This window comes from Dendrobates tinctorius, unplaced genomic scaffold, assembly GCF_039654945.1.
Source record: "Dendrobates tinctorius isolate UK_male_01 unplaced genomic scaffold, ASM3965494v1 ptg000086l, whole genome shotgun sequence".
Classification (NCBI taxonomy): domain Eukaryota; kingdom Metazoa; phylum Chordata; class Amphibia; order Anura; family Dendrobatidae; genus Dendrobates; species Dendrobates tinctorius.
The window spans coordinates 3,146,678-3,170,202 of record NW_027361754.1 but is presented as its reverse complement, the minus strand read 5'-3'; the positions used below and the strand labels follow the sequence as shown (position 1 = coordinate 3,170,202).

The following is a 23,525-nucleotide window of genomic DNA, read 5'->3' as shown; positions in this document are numbered from 1 at the left end:
ATATTTGACTGTATGTACTTTCTTTTTTTTCTTTGTAGGCCTCATTCCGTTTTCGGTAAACAGTAGAATGATGTGCTTTACAAAAAAGCTCCATCTTGGTCTCATCTGTCCACAAGACGCTTTCCCAGAAAGACTTTGGCTTACTCACATACACTACCGTTCAAAAGTTTAGGGTCACTTAGAAAGTTCCTTATTTTTGAAAGAAAAGCACAGTTTTTTCCAATGAAGCTAACATTAAATGATTCAGAAATACACTCTATACATTGTTAATGCGGTAAATGACTATTCTAGCTGTAAACGTCTGGTTTGTAATGCAATATCTTCATAGGTGTATAGAGGTCCATTTCCAACAACCATCACTCCAGTGTTCTTATGGTACTTTATGTTTGCTAACTGTGTAAGAAGGCTAATGGATGGTTAGAATACCCTTGCAAACCCTTGTGCAAATATGTTAGCACAGTTGAAAACGGTTTGGCTAATTAGAGAAGCGATAAACCTGACCTTCCTTTGAGCTAGTTGAGATTCTGGAGCATTACATTTGTTTGTTTCATTAAACTCTCAAAATGGCCAGAAAAAAAAAAAAGAACTTTCATGTGAAACTCGACAGTCTATTCTTGTTCTTAGAATTGAAGGCTATTCCATGTGAAAAATTGCCAAGAAACTGAAAATTTCCTACAACGGTGTGTACTACTCCTTTCAGAGGAGAGCACAAACAGGCTCTAACCAGAGTAGAAAGAGAAGTGGGAGGCCCCGCTGCACAACTGAGCAACAAGACAAGTACATTAGAGTCTGTAGTTTGAGAAAGACCCAGTTCTTCCTTAATGTCTGTAGGAGGCACTTGGGTCTGGCTTCAGACCCCATCGTTTTTATGTTCAATTTTTTAATTTTTTTTTTGTAAATTTTTATTTTTTAATTAACGGAGTGAAGGGGCGACGGATCTCTTTCAAGGGTCCGTTCTCCCCCTGAACCAACAACAGGCAAGAACGCTGAGTATACCTCCCTGTACTCTCTCCTGCGACGACTGGGGCATACCTTATTCTCAGGGGTGACAGTTCCGATCTCCACACAATGACAAAGAGTGTGCGCACAGAACGTCTCACAATCTCACGGCAGAGGCCCCCACCTGATGGCCTGCTTCAGCCCCATAGCCTCTCCATCCCCCTGTCTATAGGGAGGATGGATCGAGGCATATACCTTTAAGAACAACTCCAGCTCTGCTGCATCGCCCGGGAGGATGAGATCTTACAGCTGGGTCCCGGACAGCGCAACCCTGCGTGAACACCTGCAACGGAGGTATGGGGTCGGGTCCTGGTCCCTGGGAGGAAGCGCTGGCCTAGTGCCAGCAGCGGTACATCGGTGCCCCGTCGCGGTTCCCCGCTTTTCTTTCAGTCGGCACCCAGCACCGGCAGGCCCAGAAATTTAGCCCCCAGCTTTTCAGCTGGACTTGGCTGCAATTTACATGGCACCGCCCACCGATGGGGCCGCCGTCCACGTCCCTGGCGCCTCTCGCTCTGAACGAGAAGCGCCCTGTTAGTCTCGGGGGCCATGTTTTTTCTTCAGCAGCCTGCTCTGTGACAGCTGCGGGGGGGGGGCACACTGGTTGACAGTGCCAAGCGACGCTGCAGGGCCACTGACCTCTCTCCTGGGGACATAGCATCAGGACCTTGGGTAAGCTGCATCTGCCTCAGGAAGAAGCTTAATCCCCTCTCTGCACGATTACACGTCTTTATCTGCAGCTCAGACTCTGCCTGTATCCCTTTAGGGGCACTATGTCTCAATCTAAGGAGGCCAAAAATTCTAACTAAAAACACACTGCGTTCTTTACCTCTTGTGCCACTTGCAAGACTGCCTTGCTCAGTGCTCACACTACTCCATTATGCTCAAACGCCATCCGCTGCCACCGTGCCCTCTGAGTTTAGTCCCCCTGAGTGGGCTGCGTCCCTGTCACAGTCTGTGGAGTCCCTAACCAAGTCTATAGACTCCCTCCGGGGCTCTTCTTTAAGTCAGAAAGTCTCTTTGCCGACTGCGGAGGGCTCTGGCGACGGTCGGGAACCGTCCACAAGCAGGGGTCGTACTCTGTCAAGAGATGGTCAGGTTTATAGAAAACGGACCCATGACGCGTCCCCTGATCATGCTCGCGCTTCGGCATCTACGAGTTCTGTCTCTCATTCTCGCTCTCCTAAAGTTTGCAGCGAACATGACTCTGAACACGAGTCTGACACGTCATTAACTCAGGACCCCTCGAATGACCAAGAATTGACTGACTCTATAAGAGAATCAAGCAACAAGATTCTGAGGTTGGACGAGGAAAATCTTTTGGCTCCAGAACACGTTGTGTCCTTTAAAGAAGACTAAACGCGTGCACGTATTTGCCAGCCATCCTGAGTTTAAGGGCATTGTCCAGAGACATGGGGACTGGCCAGATAAACGGTTCTCAGGTCAAAAGCCTATTGAGTCTAAATATCCTTTTGCTCCAGATCTAATGAAGGATTGGCTACAATCCCCTTCAGTGGATCCTATATCGCGTCTTGCTTCCAAAACGCTCCTATCCGTTTCTGACGGTTCTTCAGTCAAAAACCCCTCTGACCGTCAAATTGACTACCTTGCTCACTCAGTCTTTGAGGCTTCAGGAGTGACGCTCTTTCCATTTTTCACGGCGACTTGGGTGGCCAAGGCTATGGCCACTTGGGCAGAGGTGTTAGTCACAGCCATTCAAGATAGCAATCTTCCCCCGGAGGCAGCCAGCCTCGCCAGTCAGATAGCTCACGCAGGAGACTTTGTAGTTAACGCTTCTTTAGATGCCGCCAATTGCGCTGCACAGGCAGCTGCAAATGCAGTCTCCATTAGAAGGGCCCTATGGCTCCACGACTGGCGGGCAAATTCCGCTTCCAAGAGATCGTTGACTTCTCTGCCTTATCAAACTGGTCGCCTATTTGGAAAGAAACTGGATCAGCTCATTTCTGACACTACCGGAGGGAAGAGTAAATTCCTTCCCCAACAAAGGCCGGTCCGGCCGTTTCGGAATCAACAACCGACTCGTTTTCGGCCTTTTTCGCAACAATTCCAGTTGGTCCTCCACAAACGTCTCTTCTCGATCAATTCGGCCCCTGCGTGGAGACAGAGATTCCCAGGTCTCATACAGACTTAACTGCGCCTGGAAACCCAGGCCAAGGGCATCTGGAACTAAGGGAGCCAGATCCCATAGATCCTCTACACAATGACTTGTTGCGGTATCCGCAGACACCGAAAGAGTAGGCGGTTGTCTACTTTCGATCCATCAGGTCTGGCTTGCGGTCGTCCATGACGAGTGGGTCAGAGAGCTGGTGTCCTCCGGATACAAAATAGAGTTCTCTTCCCCCCCACCGACACGTTTTTTCCGGTCTTCACCCCCCAAAACAAAGACAACAGCTTTCCTTCAGGCCGTACATGCGCTGCAAAGGGACGGAGTCATTATTCCGGTCCCTCAAGACAAAAGGTTCAAGGGTTTTAACTCAAACCTATTTGTGGTTCCGAAGAAGCACGGAACGATGCAGCCCATACTGGACCTCAAGCTGTTAAACAAGTTTGTCAGGGTACGGTGATTCAGAATGGAATCTCTGTTCAGTCGTCGCCTCCATGGAAGGAGGAGAGTTCCTAGCATACATCGATATCAAGGATACTTACCTTCACATCCCAATCTTTCCGTCACATCAACAGTTCCTACTCTTCGCAATTCGCGAGGAACACTTCCAGTTCGTTGCCATGCCTTTCGGACTCGCCATCACCCCCAGAGTCTTTACCAAGGTCATGGCGGCTGTCATGGCCATTCTTCACGCTCGGGGAGTGGTGGTACTTCCGTATCTGGACGACCTACTGATCAACGGCCCGTCCCTTCCAGCCTGCGAAGAATCCGTAGGTATCACAGTGAATACACTTTCTCGTCTGGGCTGGAAAATAAACTTCGAAGAGTTGTCTCCAGTACCGGCTCAGCAGATTTCCTTCTTGGGAATGATCCTCGACACTTCCCGCAGGTTTGGCATACTCCCTCCAGAAAAGGCATTAGCCTTACAACAGGGAGCCTTTCCCGACAAGTTCCTCACTCCATACGTTTCAGCATGGGGATTCTCGGAAAGATGGTAGCAGCGATAGAAGCAGTCCCATTCGCACGGGTCCATCTCCGCCCTTTGCAACATGCGCTGCTGTTGGCTTGGGACGAGAACCCGTTCTCCCTAGACCGTCGGTTCTGTATGTCCCTGCGGGTCAGACAGACCCTCAGGTGGTGGACACTGAAGTCCTCCCTGAATCAAGGAAAGTCTTTTCTCCCAGTACGTTGGTTGGTGGTGAACACCGACGCCAGTCTTCTTGGCTGAGGTGCGGTTTTCCGCCACCACACGGCACAGGGTCGTTGGTCCACTCAGGAGTAGCGTCTCCCCATCAACATCTTGGAGATACGAGCAATCAGGCTAGCCCTACTGAGTTTCCACCATCTCCTCGCAGGTCACCCCATCAGGATCCAATCCGACAACACCACGGCTGTAGCGTATATCAACAGTCAGGGGGTACCCACAGCAGGATGGCCATGCACGAAGTGAGTCACATCCTCCGTTGGGCAGGGACCAACCATTCGGCCATCTCGGGTGTAGAGATTTGGGCGGCGGATTTTCTCAGTCACCATTTTCTCAAGTCACCTCTTGAGAGTGGTCTCTTCATCCGGAAGTCTTTCAGCAGATTTACCATCTCTGGGGGACTCCGGATGTGGATCTCATGGCCTCAAGACTAAACAACAAGGTTCCCTGGTTCATTGCCCGATCACGCGATCCATGTGCCATCAGAGCAGACGCTCTAGTTCTGTCGTGGCAACGGTATCGACTCCTGTACATTTTTCCTCCTCTTCCCTTGCTTCCAAAGGTCATCAAGAAAACCAGAGCAGAGGGGGTACCAGTGATCCTAGTCGCGCCAGATTGGCCGCGCCGGGCATGATACGCAGAACTAGTCCAACTTGTCGCCGACGTTCCCTGGCGACTACCAGATCGCATGGACCTACTCTCACAGGGCCCGATTTACCACCAGAAGTCCGGGGCACTGTCTTTGACGGGATTTTGTCATTTGGGGGGGATGACCTGGAAAGTGCATTGTGGGGACAGGAGTATGCCGACTCCACCACCATGTCTGTTTGTGGGTTTCGGGGAATGAGAGAATTGTAAGCCACCATAGGAAATGGCAGCAGGAGAGACCGTGTCAGAATCCTGAATCCAGGTTTCAGTGAGGGCCAAGAGATTAAGAGAGTTGTTCAGAAAGTAGTTGTGTAGGAAAGGAAGCTTGTTACAAACAGGCCGTGGATTCCAGAGAGCACAATTAAAAGATGGAGATGAGGGAGTGCAAGTAATATTAATTAGATTATTATGGTTTCAATATGAGGTAGGGTAGGGGTTGAGGTTGGGGGATGGTGGACCAGGGTTGGGGGAGATGTCCCCTGAAATCAGTAGGAGTAGGAAGATAAAGAGCAAATAGTTCTTGGAATTGTAAGTAGTTTTTTTCTGCAATGTGTTTGGGCAAGATGGGCTGAGGTTTCTCAGGAAGGTGAGGAGTGCATGGGAGCTGTACATGGGAGAGGGAAGTATAGAAGGGCTGATGTGTATGAGTCGTGATGGAGGGGGGATGGGGTGGTGAATGTGGATGGCAAGGGAGCACAGGAGGAAAGAAATAAAGCACACGGATAAAAGAGAGCAAAGTGTGGGTTACCTGACTCCCGCCCTGACAAACTCCCATGTATAACTGCTGTTTTCTTGATGCTTAGCTTCTGTAATGCTTTGCTTATGGGATGCTTGCATGCTGCACCCCACACTGCGTGCTTCCCCTTAGGAACTACTACATATATAGGCCACACTACAGGGTCAGGAGAGAGGGATTGTGGGAGCTGGTTGGGTATAATTTGGCAGCTGGGGCCAGCACACCAGGGGGTGGTTAGATGATCAAAGGCACTAGACCAGGCTGTGTTGATATGCTATAGCACCTTCCACCTGATAAGATATAGAGAGGCCCCAGTCACGGATCTAAAGGGGGTTTTACACATAGCGATATCGCTAGCAATATCGCTAAAACGTCACCGATTTTGTGACGCAGCAGCGATATTGCTAGCGATATCGCTATGTGTGATACTTACCTCCGACCGGCTCCCTCGCTGTCTGTCGCTGATCGCGCGAGATCAGCTGGGTCCATTTCTTGCTAGGCGCTTCCTGCTGGTGCCGACGAGCGACGTGTGGACGCGGGTGGGAGGACGTCAGCATCGCTGCGTGTGAAAGGTAAGTAACGACCGCTGCTGTGTCACTACATCGCTAGTGAGATCTGCCTGTTTGGCAGCTCACTAGCGACCATTTAGCGATGCACCAGCGATCCTGACCGGGTCATATCGTGGTCAGATTGCTGGTGCATCGCTAAATGTAAAAGGGCCTTTAGGGCCCCGTCACACATAGCGATCTCGCTAGCGAGATCGCTGCCGAGTCACAAGTTTTGTGACGTAACAGCGATCTCACCAGCGAGATCGCTGTGTGTGACAGCGATCAGCAACCGGCCCCCCTGCCGGTATCGCTGATCGCTCTTGGAAAGCCCTGGACATTTCTTTGATCGCTGGTCTCCCGCTGGCCAGCACGCATCGCTGCGTGTGACAGGCGGGAGACCAGCGATCAGCTGGTAACTAAGGTAAACGCAGGGTTTCTAAGCACGTTCCTTAGAAACCCGAAGTGTACCTTAGTTACCAGCTCCCTGCATCAGCGCGCTGGTAATTAAAGTACACAGCGATGCCGCGCGCTCGGCGTAGCTGGTCCTGATCGCTGGTGAAGCTGTCTGTTTGACAGCTCACCAGCGATCATGTAGCGACTCACCAGCGATCCTGACACGTTGATATCATTGTCGGGATTGCTGGTGAGTCGCTGTGTGTGACGGGGCCCTAAAGCAGTAAGTATTACATACAGTGAACAAATTAATTATACCAAAGCTTTAGCAAGCACATTAAAATATGCAGCAAAATGGTAAAGCAGCAGAAGACAGATAGCAAGCAGAAGTATGGAGTTGTACCATTTGGATATATTGCAGCAGAAAATAGAGGCAGCAGAGGTGGGAAGATGTACCATTCAGGCTGCTTGCTAGCAGTGAATGGAGTAAATACATGCAGGGTGGATCAGTTGATTACCATTTGGATATATTGCAGCAGTAAATAGAGGCAGCAGAGGTGGGAATTTGTACCATTCAGGCTGCTTGCTAGCAGTGAATGGAGTAAATACATGCAGGGTGGATCAGTTGATTACCATTTGGATATATTGCAGCAGTAAATAGAGGCAGCAGAGGTGGGAAGTTGTACCATTGAGGCTGCTTGCTAGCAGTGAATGGAGTAAATACGTGCAGGGTGGATCAGTTGATTACCTGTGTGAAGAGAGATGAATGTTAATTCCATGCCATGTATAACTGCCGTTTTCTTGATGCTTAGCTTCTGCGATGCTTGCGTGCTGCACCCCACACTGCATCTGCACCCCACAATGCGTGCTATCGTGGGAGCAGCTTGACCGTACGGTACGCAAAAAAACCCCATTGAGCTGTCGTGGGAGCAGCTTGACCGTATGGTACGCAAAAAGTGCCCATCAAGCCAAACCAACTTGTGGGAGAAGCTTCTGGAAGCATGGGGTGAAATTTCTCCAGATTACCTCTGCAAATTAACTGCTAGAACGCCAAAGGTCTGCAATACTGTAATTGCTGCAAAGGGAGCATTCTTCGACGAAAGCAAAGATTGAAGAAGAAAATTATTTAACATAAAAATCTTTTTTTTCGAACTTTGTCAATGTCTGGACTAGATTCTCAATTAATTTGGCAACTCATTTGATTAATAAAAGTATGAGTTTTCATGGAAAACCCAAAATTGTCTGGGTGACCCTAAACTTTCGAACGGTAGTGTACATTTTGGCACAATGAAGTCTAGCTTTTTATGCCTATGTCTCAGCAGTGGGGTCCTCCGGCGTCTCCTGCCATAGCGTTTCATTCACATGTGGACAGAGTTTGCGCCGACACTGATGCACCCTGAGCCTGCAGGACAACTGGAATTTCTTCGGACTTTGATTGGGGCTGCCTATCCACCATCAGGACTATCCTGCAATGCAACCTTTCATCAATTTTTCTCCGCCATCCAGGGAGATTAACTACAGTGCCATGGGTTGTAAACGTCTTGATTATGTTGTGCACCATGGCCAAAGGAACATCAGGATCTCTGTCCTCAGACAGTACTCTTCTCCTCTTTCTGTTCTCCATGCTTAGTGTGACACACACAGAAACACAATGTAAAGATTGAGTCAACATCTCCCCTTTTTATCTGGTTTCAGGTGCGATTTTCATATTGCACACACCGGTTACTTCCCAAAGGTGAGTGTGAACAATCATCACATGATTGAAAAAAAAAGTTGTTTACCAACAATTTTGTCCACCCCATTTTGAGGGTTGTGTGTGAAATTAAGTCCAATTTGACTTTTTCGTGTTGATCTAATACACACACAAAGGAAATAAACACGTAAATGCAATAATTTTCTGGGAGAAATACTCTATTTTTTGTAACAATTTCAAGGGTGCCAACACTTTTGGCCATGACTATGTGTATAGGGTATATATGTTTATTCAACTACCAAAAATCGCTCTTTTTTTCCGCATTATCTTTTCTTCACCATTTTCAAGGAAAGTCATCGATCTTGCAATATTCTCCTGCATTTTTTATTGCAGCTTGAATAGCCGATATTTTATGTTGCTAAACTGATTTAAGATTTACAATCCGGATGCCATGGCATCAATCATAAATTTGGGTCTTGGTGTTCTTACAAGTAGCAATTTGCAACTTGTTATTATCTTGCCCTTTGGAATGGTATAAAGCGATCAGCCATAACTGAATACCGAGGACTCACATCTCTGGTGGGGGAAACCTTCCAGAGGCCACCAGGCAGCGTTAACTCCTCGGCCTCCACTGTCTTCAGTGCCGCCAACCTGTCGCGCACCTGTCGCATGGTATTTTTGAGCTGTTGTGAAACACAGATGAGGTTAATAGTGACTTACACCAAGTAGAAAAATCTTATTAATACAGCAGCCCACGATGCGTTTTAAGCTGAACATCCGGATCCTGTCTCAGAGTCTGGTCACTAGTTTTCCATGACGTTGTCAGATATCAGTCCTTAGCCACTGATCCCAGATGGCCCCCACTGGCAGCAGCTGATCTCCTGCGGTAAGAAAGGATCAGGCATGCTAAAATCCAATATACCCAATGCTTCCTCCCAACACCATTGACATTCAAGGTGTCAAGGAGAGCCAGGATACATTAGATGAACAATCCCGCAGAAGGTAGTTGGTGGAGCCAACTTTTATCTAAAGTCTATGGCTATATATTGTGTGGATTCCAATATTATGGGTGTATAGGAATGGTGGCTACTGGAGGATTTTACTGATCTCCAAGTCTAAGAAATACTGAACAACTTCCCCAGAAGTCTGGGTCAAGACGGTATCCATCCATCATTCAAGTTTGTGACCGTACTGTTCCCCCACCCTGTACCCAGGACCATACGCCACAATGGGGTAGACCTTGACACAAGCCCGAGTGTGCATCCAGACAAATCCACAGCCTGATCACAGATGTGAAGTGTACGGAAGAAACGTTTCACTACATAATACATCACTGTCAGACACTGCTTCCGTACTGAGCATTACCCCGAACACATGAGAACATAGGATGGGCCACATACGAGAAAACCTTTATGGGAGTATTATTTATCAGAGCAGTCCATAGGATTTATACAGGAGAACGCAGATTACAGGTAGGACTAAACATCTATGAGGAGAATGGAAGTCCTGACACTCCAACACCATGTGCAGTCACGTAAAGAAAGGGTCAGGCATGTTGGATTGCAGCATACCCAATCCTATTTTTCTCAGCGTACATTACCGTTGGGGCCAGACGTGTCCGGCAGGGGTTTACATCCTTCTGCCCATCAAAAACATAACATATGTATGACTCAGCGTTGGAAGAAGCAGCTGTAACAGCTGAAAGTTTGTTACAATGTATCAGTGTAGGTAACAGCCATTAGCCCGGAGGACTTGATGATTTATTAACTCATAGAAGGACAGTATTACAACGTGCTGATATGAACCAGGATGTTTCCATTCTATGACATCTAGCAGAGATTATTTAAAGCAGTGAATAATTTACAAGCCCCGATACCCATCTTTGAAGACTAGGTACTGTGTGATCACTCAGTCCCAACCACAGCGGTTCCCTCTCCCCCTTCATGTTACGTAATATTTGTAGTAATCATCCTCATCATGGTTTTCACAACAGTGTTAAGTGAGAGGTCAGCACTGACATAATTGTTGGAATAATAATTATTGTTATTAAGCTGCAATTCCACCCAAACCTTAAGGTGACAGCACACCCTGACACCTCTTCTGACATATTATGAGCCAATGGTGGGGGTACAGGAATCTGGAGATGGGCTGCTGAATTGCATTTTGTATGGACACCAGAAAAAACAGTAACAAAATAAGTTGCTTACCGCAGACGTAAAGCGCTATCATCAGGAGATACTTACTGCTTTAGCATGCTCCGAGAATAACTTATTTCCATCCCGCTCCTTCAAATCGTCCTCAGAGTCATCACTGATCCTCTGAGCGGACACCCAGCGCTTGCGGGGGCTGCAGATGGCGACTTGGGTATTGCGGTAAGTGCAAGTGTTTCTCTTTGGGGTAAAATGTATGGCGGCATCTGAAGACTGTGTGACGATGATTCCCTCCCTTGTGATCTGCAGGACAGAAGAAAGGTCGGAGCATAATAAATTAGTGCATGAAATCCGTACAGAGGCTGCGATGAAGACGGCGCCTGTCTCATCAAGCCTTTAAGTTTTATAATCTGTTGGGGTGACCCGACAGGTGAACATGCCAAGCACAGAAAATGAGGACTGTGCCCCACTGAGTCCTCGAAATCTCACATCACAAGACCCCACGATACAGTCACACTTGCATCTAATGAGCCACTGTTCTTCTATGCACGGTGCCTGGTCCACGGGAAACAAGAATCAGACATTGGCTGCGGTATTGCAATTGTGAATGTTTTAAGAGTCGGCCGTGGACTACACGTTTCGGGCTGTGTGTCTAAGGCATGTAGCAAGCAGCTTCGCCCCAGCTAAATTAATAAGACTGGCATGTCTGTGAAGATGTGGGTCTAAAAGGGAGTGGCCTGCGCTGCCGGTGGTCTGTCTCGGACTGGTATGCCACTTCACACAGTCGGTGGCCGGCATATCAAACCATGTTTTCTCCTAGAGACCGCAGTGTTCCAGACTAAAACATTTACTATTAAATGTCTGATTTCTACTGCCCGTGGCTCGTACAGCATGGATGAGATGACAGCTCCTCTATCATCTAACACAAGGTCTTGTGATGTTATGACACAATGGATGCAAGATCACCATGGCTTATTAATTACATAAGATCAGTCTGTTGCTCTGGAGAAACATAGGACTTTGCGTGTTTTCCCTCGATTGCAGTCCACATGTTCCTCTCCTGCCTGCACTCACATACATGGTGACAGGCGAGAGGCAGGGGGACTCGTACCACATCGTAGGATTTCTGGAGCTGATGCTGCTTGCACTGTTTGGCATGCTGATTAACCCTTCGCTTCACCTCCCCTTGAAAGCGAATCAGTCTCTGCTCCTTTTCCCTCTGGTACTGGATCAGCTGGTCTTCAATTTGCCAAGCAGGGACCTAAACCAGGAGAAACAATATGTTAGGTGTCCCTATAAGGAAAACACTGGTATCTCATGCCATCTAGTGGCTGTAACTGAAACTACAGTCAGCAGCTTCAGAGCTGAACTCCCCTAGCCATTCCTGCTTATTCAGTTGCCTTCTGTAAAGTGTCTCAGTGTCCGTGCAGTCATCTGTAGGCTGTGAACTGACCTACGGCATTACAGGAGCACCATTTGCTGACTGCTTCTAATAGCAACCAGCAGAATTGTGAATGAAGCTCTGCACTAGATAAAACTCCTGGACGCCATTGGTGTAAACATGGCAAATCACATTTGGTTGCATTTCGCCATTAAAGGGTAATAGATGTCATTCTGCCTGTTCAGTAGTTTTGATTTGAGGGGCTGGATCCTGAGATGACCAGCATCCAAGGAAGGGGCAAAAGTGGTGCACAAACCTGAAGCCGCTCTGCGTGTGGATGAGCTGAGTGCTTCCTTAGAGCGATGTTGGGAGGCTCAGCGCACACCACCGATAAACATCCTAATAATAACAGCTGTTTTAGAAGTTCTATACCCCATAAAATAAGTATGGCCCTCCACACTAATAGAAATAGCTGCCGTTCATTCCATACATTGGCCATATGAGATCGATGCCAACCCTCACCGATGTCACGTCCTTCCATAGATCGAGAGCAGTGCAATCTGTGACGTCAGGCCAGGAATTTAGTAAACGCTCAAAGTCCTTTTTCTAACTGGATCATTTTCAGGTTAAAGATAAGGAGGGGTTGTGCCAAGTTTGGAAGTGATACCCTATCCACAGGACTGTCGGAAACCCCACCGATCCCAAGAAGCCCTCAGTACAGAGCAATAGCAACATTGTGCACATTGCAACCATTTGTCAGTCTGCTGCTGTATATAGTGACTGCAGGCTTTTAATCTGAGACTGGACAACCCCTTTAGGAATGTGCAGTCTGTATATACTGAGGTCATATGCGCAGTGTGCAAATGTCTGCAGCACGTCCCATACATGCGAAAAGATATGTCACCGATGGTGTGATCAGCTGATGCCCGAGTGTCTGTCGCTGCCATGTTCACACTGATGGTAGGCACTAGGTTTCCTATGAAGGTTTCTTTGTGTGAACGATCCTTTATGCAAGAAGGATGGTACGGTAGCAAGTATGACCATGCAGCATCAAGCGACAGGTACTCCAAGACTGTATTTATTCTGACTGTCAGCTCCGGATGGAAATCCTCAGTACAGGAGCAACAACCTGGCGACAGACCCCCTGTAACCGCCTCAGGCTGTGTTCATCTTTTATGTGCAGAAAATCCTCTGTGTTTATATAGTCCATATAAAGTGCATATGATTTCACTAAATCTCCCACACGCTGCGCGACCGACACTGCTGAACTATGCGCTTTTAACGCAGAAAACACACCTTGGTTATGTTCACACAGCGTGCTTTTGCAGTTTTTTTTCCTGCATGATAAATGCAGGTGTTGGCAGGAAACAGCTGTTTGCGTACATTAATAAACATTTTAGTTTTTTTTTAAAGCATTTACTTGAAAAAGGGGCGAAACAATTGACAAATTAGAAAAATGCACTGATGGGTTTACAAAAAAATATATATAAGCAGCGTGTGCATGAGATTTTGGAAATTGCATTTATTAGTATTCTTTAAGCTGGGGCAGTAAAACGCTAAACTTTCTTGTGCAAAAAAACAAAAAGATGCAAATACTCAGGGTGTGAACAATCCTCTGGGTTTCTGCTCTGTAAGCGCTCTAAACATTCCAATACAAGCCAAAAACCCCGCTCATGGTTTCTTCATTGTTAAATTAAAAAAAAAAGAAAAAAAACTCTCAGGAAAACACCAGAATTAAACGCCCCAAAAATGCCTAAAAACATTGCTGGTAACCAAAAACCTCCTGTAACCTCAGGAAAAACTGCTTAACAAAAAAAAAAAAAAACACTGCCTGAGGCGTCGTCCTCATTCGGCCCCCTGATTATGAACTGTTGTGCGTCCTCTTCCCGGGCTCTGGAGGGTTTGTGCACACCATGAATAGGATCGGGAAACTCCGGCCATTTCAACCCAAAGCATTTTTTTGTGTGTCTCACTCCTCTGAATACTGAAGAAAGAGCTGGCGGTTGTACAACCCCTGGCAAAAATTATGGAATCCCCGGCCTTGGAGGATGTTCATTCAGTTGTTTAATTTTGTAGAAAAAAAAAAAAGCAGATCACAGACATGGCACAAAACTAAAGTCATTTCAAATGCAAACTTTCTGGCTTTAAAGGGAATCTGTCACCCTTTTTTGGGACTATGAGCTGCCGGCATCGACATCAGGGGCTTATCTACAGCATTCTGTATGTTTATCAACATAAACTTGTGCATTTATTGAAGGTGTAATGACAGCCATCTCCCGAGTGCCTTTACCTGACATGCAGCCCCATATCATCAATGACTGTGGAAATTTGCATGTTCTCTTCAGGCAGTCATCTTTATAAATCTCATTGGAACGGCACCAAAAAAAAGTTCCAGCATCATCACCTTGCCCAATGCAGATTCACAATTCATCACTGAATATGACTTTCATCCAGTCATCCACAGTCCACGATTGCTTTTCCTTAGCCCACTGTAACCTTGTTTTTTTTCTGTTTAGGTGTTAATGATGGCTTTTGTTTAGCTTTTCTGTATGTAAATCCCATTTCCTTTAGGCGGTTTCTTACAGTTCGGTCACAGACGTTGACTCCAGTTTCCTCCCATTTGTTCATTTGTTTTGTCTTTCCTGTTTTGGAGACATATTGCTTTAAGTTTCGGGTCTTGATATCTTGCTTGGTCTACCAGTATGTTTGCCTTTAACAACCTTCCCATGTTGTTTGTATTTGGTTCAGATTTTAGACACAGCTGACTGTGAACAACCAATATCTTTTGCAACATTGCGTGATGATTTACCCTCTTTTAAGAGTTTGATAATCCTCTCCTTTGTTTCAATTGACATATCTCATGTTGGAGCCATGATTCATGTCAATCCTCTCCAAGGTGTGATCATTCCTTTTTAGATGCAGACTAACGAGCAGATCTAATTTAATGTAGGTGTTTGTTTTGGGAATAAATATGTACAGGGTTAATTCCATAATTTTTCCCCTCAGAATTGAGTGATTCCATAATTTTTCCCCTATGCTTGGTTTAAAAAAGTAACCATTGCTGACTACCACATTTTTTGTTCTTGATTTCTTTTAGTGTTTCTTAAAGCCAGAAAGTTTCCATTTGAATTGACTTTAGTTTTGTGCCATGTCTGTGATCTGCTTTTTTTCTACAAAATTAAACAACTGAATGAGCATCCTCCAAGGCCGGTGATTCCATAATTTTTGCCAGGGGTTGTATAAAGAAAACAATGGCAAAATCCTCTAAGAAACATCTGGTCGTCTTAGTGTCAGACTGGGGTGCTAAGGGCCCACCAGTAACCAACTTCAGGGCCCCGCTACATGTAAATGTGACATTATCCTCACATACAAATTTATAGAACCTTGAAATGGGAAGATTGTTACATGAATAAGATGTAGCCTCTGTCTGCACACAGTGATTCATATATATTGTACCAAGTACTGCTCATACAAGAGGGTGGTAACCCACTCCTGCAAAGGGGCACATTGTAGGATTCTCTTGCTCTCCATTGAGCCAGTACAAGCCTAGGTTGTCTCCTGAGCCTCTCAGGGACTTGTGTTGTCAAGTACAGAGAGTCTGTCCAGAAAAAGAAGAATGGTCCGCTCGACCACCAGGCACGTCCCCTTCCAGGTCCTCTCCTCCAGGCCCAACCCTTTCCAAGTCCTCTCCTCCGGGCCCGACCCCTTCCAAGTCTGCACCCTCCAAAATCACCTCCACCCTAGGCCCCGCCCATCCTTTGGCCTACCGACACCCTAGGCCCCGCCCATCCATAGGCCTGCCCGCACCCTAGGCCCCGCCCATCCATAGGCCTACCCGCACCCTAGGCCCCGCCCATCCATAGGCCTACCCGCACCCTAGGCCCCGCCCATCCATGGGCCTACCCGCACCCTAGGCCCCGCCCATCCATGGGCCTACCCGCACCCTAGGCCCCGCCCATCCATAGGCCTACCCGCACCCTAGGCCCCGCCCATCCATAGGCCTACCCACACCCTAGGCCCCGCCCATCCATAGGCCTACTCACACCCTAGGCCCCGCCCATCCATAGGCCTACTCACACCCTAGGCCCCGCCCATCCATAGGCCTACCCACACCCTAGGCCCCGCCCATCCATAGGCCTACCCACACCCTAGGCCCCGCCCATCCATAGGCCTACCCACACCCTAGGCCCCGCCCATCCATAGGCCTACCCACACCCTAGGCCCCGCCCATCCATAGGCCTACCCACACCCTAGGCCCCACCCATCTATAGGCCTACCCACACCCTAGGCCCCACCCATCTATAGGCCTACCCATTTCCTAGCCTGACTGACTCCAAGGCCCCGACCATCTCCAGCAGAGTTGAGCAAATTTGTTTGGGTTCCCTCTTATTCGGCAAGCTATAGCGCTTACCGAATAAGCTGCAGAGACTCTCCATGCATGTGCTGTGACACAGCCGCGACACATGCAGCTGCGGCGCCGATCAGCTGTTCAGCTGGAGGGATCCAGGAAGCCGGATCCATCTGCAGCTTATTCGGTAAGCGCTATAGCCTGCCGAATAAGGGTACCGTTACACGTAGCGATGCACCAGCGATCACGACAACGATATGGATTGCTGGTGCATTGCTAAGTGGTCGCTAGTGAGCTGCCACACAGGCAGATCTCACCAGCGACATGGCAGTGGTCGGGGGTCGCTACTTACCTGTCAGATGAGGCGATTCTGACGTCCTCCCGCCGGCGTCCACGCGTCGCTCGTCGGCGCTACAGGAAGCCCAGCAGGAATCGGCCGCCGAGAAATGGCCAAGGACGATCTCGCGCGACCAGCGATCATCGCGGGGGAGCGGTCGGAGGTGTCACATGTAGCGATATCGCTATGTGTAATGGGCCCTTAAGAGGGAACCCGAACATATTCGCTCAACTCTTATCTCCAGGACTACCTGCACCCTAGACCCTGCCCAACTCCTGATTGCCCCCAGGCCCCGCCCATCTCCTGACCGCCCCGCATCTAGGTACACTCAGGTCCTATTTTTGGTGTTTTTGAAAACCTGAAGTGGTTAAAAAACGCTCAAAAACCTGAAGGCTGTGTGCACACGATGCATATTTACAGCGGATCCGCAGCGGATTTTACCGCGCAAAAACGTTGCATACCGCATTGTGATGTACAGTAGCCTTAAAATCAATGAAAAAAGGAACCCGCTGTGCAGATGCTGCGGATTTTTCCGCGCGGTTTTCCTGCGGTACAAAATCCGCAGCATGTTACTTCTTTTGTGCGGTTTTCCACCTCCCCTGTCACCAAATCCACAGGAGGAAAACCGCAGTGGAAAACCGCAAGAAAAAAGGAAGAAATCTGCAGGAAAAATGCAGGTCATTTGGCTAAAAAGTCCGTCTGCACTCAGCCTAAGTGCAGACGTACTTTTTTGCCCTGCGGATTTTTCCGCGCAGAATTGAAGAAATCCGCAGGGCAAATGACCTGCATTTTTCCTGCGGATTTCTTCCTTTTTTCTTGCGGCTTTCCCCTGCGGATTTGGAGAATGGAGCAGGTTGTGAAAAAGTGCACAAAACAAGTGACATGCTGCATATTTTGAACCGCGGAAAAATCCGCAGCATCTGCACAGCGGGTTTTTTTTTCCAGTTGACTAAGGCTAAGTGCACACGTACCGGAACTCTCGCGGAAATTCCCGCGAGAATTCCGGAATTCCATTCCGCGGGAAAATCGCATTTTAAATTCCCGCGATTTTCCAGCGGAAAAACTAGCATTTTGCAAGCGTAATTAGCTTGCAGAATGCTAGTGTTTTCCAAGCGATCTGTAGCATCGCTTGGAGAACTGATTGACAGGTTGGTCACACTCGTCAAACATAGTGTTTGACAAGTGTGACCAACTTTTTACTACTGAGGCCGCCTATGCAGCATCAGTAGTAAAAGATAGAATGTAAAAAAAAATAAAAAATAGTGTTATTCTTACCCTCCGACGTCCCTCGCATCCGTTCCCAGTAATCCTTTGCGAAAATGCCCGCGATGACGTCCTTTCTCGCGGTAATTCGCGATGACGTCACGCGAATGACCGCGAGACTTCGCGATCCCGCGAGAACGGACGCCATCGCGGGCATTTTCTCAAAGGATTACTGGGAACGGATGCGTGGAGAGGCGGGAAGGCTGCGCGGGACGCCGGAAGGTGAGAATAACAATATTTCTTATTTTAAATTCTATTTTTTACAGGGATATGGTACCCAAAGCCCGGAGGACAGTCTCCTCTCCTCCGGACCGTGGGTACCATCCGCAATTGTTCTGCTTACTTTCCGCATGGTGTGCACAGCCACATGCAGGAAGTAAGCGGAACAATGCATTCCTATGGGTGCGGGATCGCCACGATTCCGCAAATTAATGAGCATGCTGCGTTTTTTTTACCGCGAAGCGATTCCGCCGCGGTAAAAACCGCAGCATTAGCACAGCATTGCGGAATCCCATAGGATTGCATGGGATGCTTATTTTTCGCAGTTAAAACCGCCGCGGAAACGCGAAAAAAACGTCACGTGTGAACTCAGCCTAACATGCTACTGTACATCACAATGCGGATATGCAGCGTTTCTGCGCGGTAAAATCCGCTGCGGATCCGCTGGATATCTGCATCGTGTGCACATGGCCGAACACGTCCTGACGGCCCTGTCAGCGTTTTGTGACGGATTTTCGTGCAGTACCGCAGCGGTGTGTATATTCCCTCTCTGTGCCGGACGCCCTCCTCTGGTGCGGCCTATTGCAGACCCCAGTACACTACCGGCCTCACAACCCGCCGTCTCTCGCACTCACCCTAATGCGGTCCGCAGCATCACGGTCCCCAGGCTCTATCCAGGCCCCGACAGCCGCCACTCTCCCTGGGTTCCGCTCCGCCAGTACCGCCTGGTTCACCACCATCCTGCTGGGCCTCGGCCGGCTGCGCTCCGGTTCTTCCCTCCTCCTCACAGGACGCTGCACGGGCGGCGCCATCTCTGTCCGCACAGACATTCAAACTGCCGCGTCCAGAATCTCCGTGACAACCGCTTTTGCTTCCGGAACTGAGGAGACTGCGATTGACAGAAAGTCTGGCCAATAGGATAAGTCCGCTCAGCTGTGTAGTCAGGTGTCATATGTACCGCGCACTCTGATTGGTTAGTAGAACTCCTCCTCATGGTATGAGTACAGAATGTATGATACTGTGACTGCTGAGCCCTGTGTCTAATCCTATGCTGTGCATCTAATCCATCCTATCGTGTGTGATACAGTCTGCTGAGCTGTGTATCTAATCCTATCCAGTGTGGTACTGTCTACTGAGCTGTATCTAATCCTATCCTGTGTGATATTGTCTGCTAAGCTGTGTATCTAATCCTATCCTGTGTTAAACTGTATGCTGAGCCGTGTATCTAATCCTATCCTGTGTGATACTGTCTGCTGAGCTGTGTATCTAATCCTATCCTGTGTGATACTGTCTACTGAGCTGTATCTAATCCTATCCTGTGTGATACTGTCTGCTGAGCTGTGTATCTAATCCTATCCTGTGTTAAACTGTATGCTGAGCCGTGTATCTAATCCTATCCTGTGTGATACTGTCTGCTGAGCTGTGTATCTAATCCTATCCTGTGTGATACTGTCTGCTGAGCTGTGTATCTAATCCTATCCTGTGTTAAACTGTATGCTGAGCCGTGTATCTAATCCTATCCTGTGTGATACTGTCTGCTGAGCTGTGTATCTAATCCTATCCTGTGTGATACTGTCTGCTGAGCTGTATCTAATCCTATCCTGTGTGATACTGTCTGCTGAGCCGTGAATCTAATCCTATCCTGTGTGATACTGTCTGCTGAGCAGTGAATCTAATCCTATCCTGTGTGATACTGCCTGCTGAGCCGTGTATCTAATCCTATCCTGTGTGATACTGTCTGCTGAGCTGTATCTAATCCTATCCTGTGTGATACTGACTGCTGAGCTGTGTATCTAATCCTATCCAGTGTGACACTGTGTGGTGAGCCGTGTATCTAATCCTATCCAGTGTGATACTGTGTGGTGAGCCGTGTATCTTATCCTATCCTGTGCGATACTGACTGCTGAGCTATGTATCTAATCCTTTCCTGTGCGATACTGACTGTTGAGCTGTGTATCTAATCATATCCTGTGCGATACTGACTGATGAGCTATGTATCTAATCCTATCCTGTGTGATACTGACTGCTGAGCTGTGTATCTAATCCTATCCCGTGTGATACTATGTGGTGAGCCATGTATCTAATCCTATCCAGTGTGATACTGTGTGGTGAGCCGTGTATCTAATCCTATCCATTGTGATACTGTGTGGTGAGCCATGTATCTAATCCTATCCTGTGCGATACTGACTGCTGAGCTATGTATCTAATCCTTTCCTGTGCGATACTGACTGTTGAGCTGTGTATCTAATCATATCCTGTGCGATACTGACTGATGAGCTATGTATCTAATCCTATCCTGTGTGATACTGACTGCTGAGCTGTGTATCTAATCCTATCCAGTGTGATACTATGTGGTGAGCCATGTATCTAATCCTATCCAGTGTGATACTGTGTGGTGAGCCGTGTATCTAATCCTATCCAGTGTGATACTGTGTGGTGAGCCGTGTATCTAATCCTATCCTGTGCGATACTGACTGCTGAGCTATGTATCTAATCCTTTCCTGTGATACTGTCTGCTCAGCAGTGTATCTAATCATATACTGTTTGCTGAGCCATGTATCTAATCCTATCCTGTGTGATACAGTCTGCTGAGCTGTGTATCTAATCCTATCCTGTGTGATACTGTGTGCTGAGCCATGTATCTAATCCTATCCTGTGTGATACAGTCTTCTGAGCCATGTATCTAATACTATCGTGTCTGACACTGCCTGCTGGGCTGTGTATCTAATCCTATCCTATGCGATACTGACTGATGACCTATGTATCTAGTCATATCCAGTGTGATACTGACTGCTGAGCTATGTATCTAATCCTATCCTGTGTGATACTGACTGCTGAGCTGTGTATCTAATCCTATCCCGTGTGATACTATGTGTTGAGTCATGTATCTAATCCTATCCAGTGTGATACTGTGTGGTGAGCCGTGTATCTAATCCTATCCTGTGTGATACTGTGTGGTGAGCCGTGTATCTAATCCTATCCTGTGTGATACTGTGTGCTGAGCTGTGTATCTAATCCTATCCTGTGTGATACTGTGTGCTGAGCCATGTATCTAATCCTATCCTGTGTGACACAGTCTTCTGAGCCATGTATCTAATACTATCGTGTCTGACACTGCCTGCTGGGCTGTGTATCTAATCCTATCCTATGCGATACTGACTGATGTCCTATGTATCTAGTCATATCCAGTGTGATACTGACTGCTGAGCTATGTATCTAATCCTATCCAGTGTGATACTGACTGCTGAGCTGTGTATCTAATCCTATCCCGTGTGATACTATGTGTTGAGCCATGTATCTAATCCTATCCAGTGTGATACTGTGTGGTGAGCCGTGTATCTAATCCTATCCTGTGTGATACTGTGTGCTGAGCTGTGTATCTAATCCTATCCTGTGTGATACAGTCTTCTGAGCCATGTATCTAATACTATCGTGTCTGACACTGCCTGCTGGGCTGTGTATCTAATCCTATCCTATGCGATACTGACTGATGAGCTATGTATCTAGTCCTATCCAGTGTGATACTGACTGCTGAGCTATGTATCTAATCCTTTCCTGTGCGATACTGACTGTTGAGCTGTGTATCTAATCCTATCTTGTGTGATACTGTCTGCTCAGCAGTGTATCTAATCCTATCCTGTGTGATACTGTCTGCTCAGCAGTGTATCTAATCCTATCCTGTGTGATACTGTGTGCTGAGCCATGTATCTAATCCTATCCTGTGTGATACTGACTGCTGAGCCATGTATCTAATCCTCTCCTGTGTGATACTGACTGCTGAGCCATGTATCTAATCCTATCCTGTGTGATACTGACTGCTGAGCCATGTATCTAATCCTATCCTGTGTGATACAGTCTGCTGAGCCATATATCTAATACTATCGTGTCTGACACTGCCTGCTGGGCTGTGTATCTAATCCCATCGTTTAATACAGCTGATCTGTATATATATGTGGAATGTTGTGGATCCAGCAGCACAGAGTATTTCAGGAATTGACGCATGTAAGGGTTAAGCCTGAGTGTGATGGGTACAACTGGCCACACCAGGGGGGTGTTCTTCCCCTAGGGCTACATTGTGTGCTGGTCCTGGGACGGGATCCAGTGCTGCCATCAATCTCCCATCTTCTCTGTTCTCAGAGTTCTGTGAGTGTTTCCCAGACATCAATCACTGGTGACGGCCGGATGGACATTGTTTGCTCGTTTCGGGCCACTTGTGATTTTGGTGTTTGTTTTTCCTTGTGATGTAAAGTCCCCCAGTGATTCATGAATATCCAGCAGAGGTACATCCCCACTGTCCATGACAGAAGCCTCGTCCTCAGGGGGCTTCAGGAACACCGCAAAATGGGTACATTCAGCCGAGAGTTTGTTACAGCCCATCTCCTTTGCATTCCGGTTCTAAGGCTTTAAAATGTGGACTGTTGTGTAATAGGTCCATCCCTGGCTCGTGTGCTGCTGTGCTGGGGGTCCCCTATAATACCTCTCTTAGTGGCTTTGAGCCTCATGGCAAAATCTGTGGTGGACCCCCCATACCATGTGCTTCTTTAGGCCTGTTTCACACTTATGTTGTTGTCTGTCAGTTGTTATCCGCGGAAAACGTGATCGCTGTGAGATCAACGGGTGTCACCGGACCGTTCTTTTGACGGATCCGGCAAAAGTGAAATTTTGAGAGAGAGAGAATTTTTTTACGATCCTGGAACGGCATTACTGGGTTAAAAATGATCCCGGAGCAAAGCTTCCGGGCATGCGCACATGAAAATAGCGGACCGTCAAGAAGAAAAAACGTTGCAGTGTCCGTCTCATCCGCCCGGGAGCCAGAAAACTTTGGCGGATCCGTCAGAATACGGGGGTGACTGACGACCGTCAGTCAAGATCCGCCAATAATGTAAGTCTATGGGGGAAAAAACGGATCCTCCCCTTTTTTGGCGGATCCATTTTTTTCAAAAATTGGCGGATTATGACTGACGTGAAAAAATTGAAGTGTGAAAAAGGCCTAAGCAGTTAGTTAAGGAGACTAGAGAAATCATGTGGGAGGATCATTTTCTGTTCATCACATTAGATGTATCGACCCTTACATTCTAATATCAACCATGAATTGGGTCTCCAAGCTGTAGAGCACTACCTGACAACGGACTGTAATATTAAATACGAACAGAAATGGTTTCTATTTAATGGTCTCGAGTTTATACTCATACACAATTTATTCTCCTTGCAAGGAAATTTATATCTGCAACCACATGGTACAGCGATGGGGTCTCTGGTCGCCCCAAGTTGTGCTAATCTCTTCATGGGAGCGATTCGAATGCCTATCACCTATCACATCTGAATATTACCGCAACTGTGTTAAATATTATTGTCGCTATATGGACAACCTTTTGATTAGTTGGTGCGGTACCCTCTCTGAAGCCTCCCACTTTGTTGAGTTATTAAATAAAAACCAGTGGGGAATATTTTTACTGCTGATATTTCTGAGGAAAGAATTGTATT

At 47.5% G+C, this 23,525-nt stretch overlaps 1 protein-coding gene across 1 annotated transcript in view; it reads right to left on the bottom strand.

Annotated features, from left to right (window-relative positions):
• The window catches only part of CCDC15 (coiled-coil domain containing 15), a 61,936-nt gene extending 42,983 nt beyond the window's left edge, over positions 1–18,953 (bottom strand). The window contains exons 1-4 of the mRNA XM_073584895.1: positions 18,677–18,953; positions 11,605–11,754; positions 10,587–10,796; positions 8,916–9,026 (exon numbers count right to left, since the gene is read on the bottom strand). Of these exons, the coding sequence (XP_073440996.1) occupies positions 8,916–9,026; positions 10,587–10,796; positions 11,605–11,754; positions 18,677–18,871 (666 nt within the window). The 5' untranslated portion in view covers positions 18,872–18,953. The remainder of the gene's footprint in view (positions 1–8,915; positions 9,027–10,586; positions 10,797–11,604; positions 11,755–18,676) is intronic.
• Positions 18,954–23,525: the final 4,572 nt, after the last annotated feature.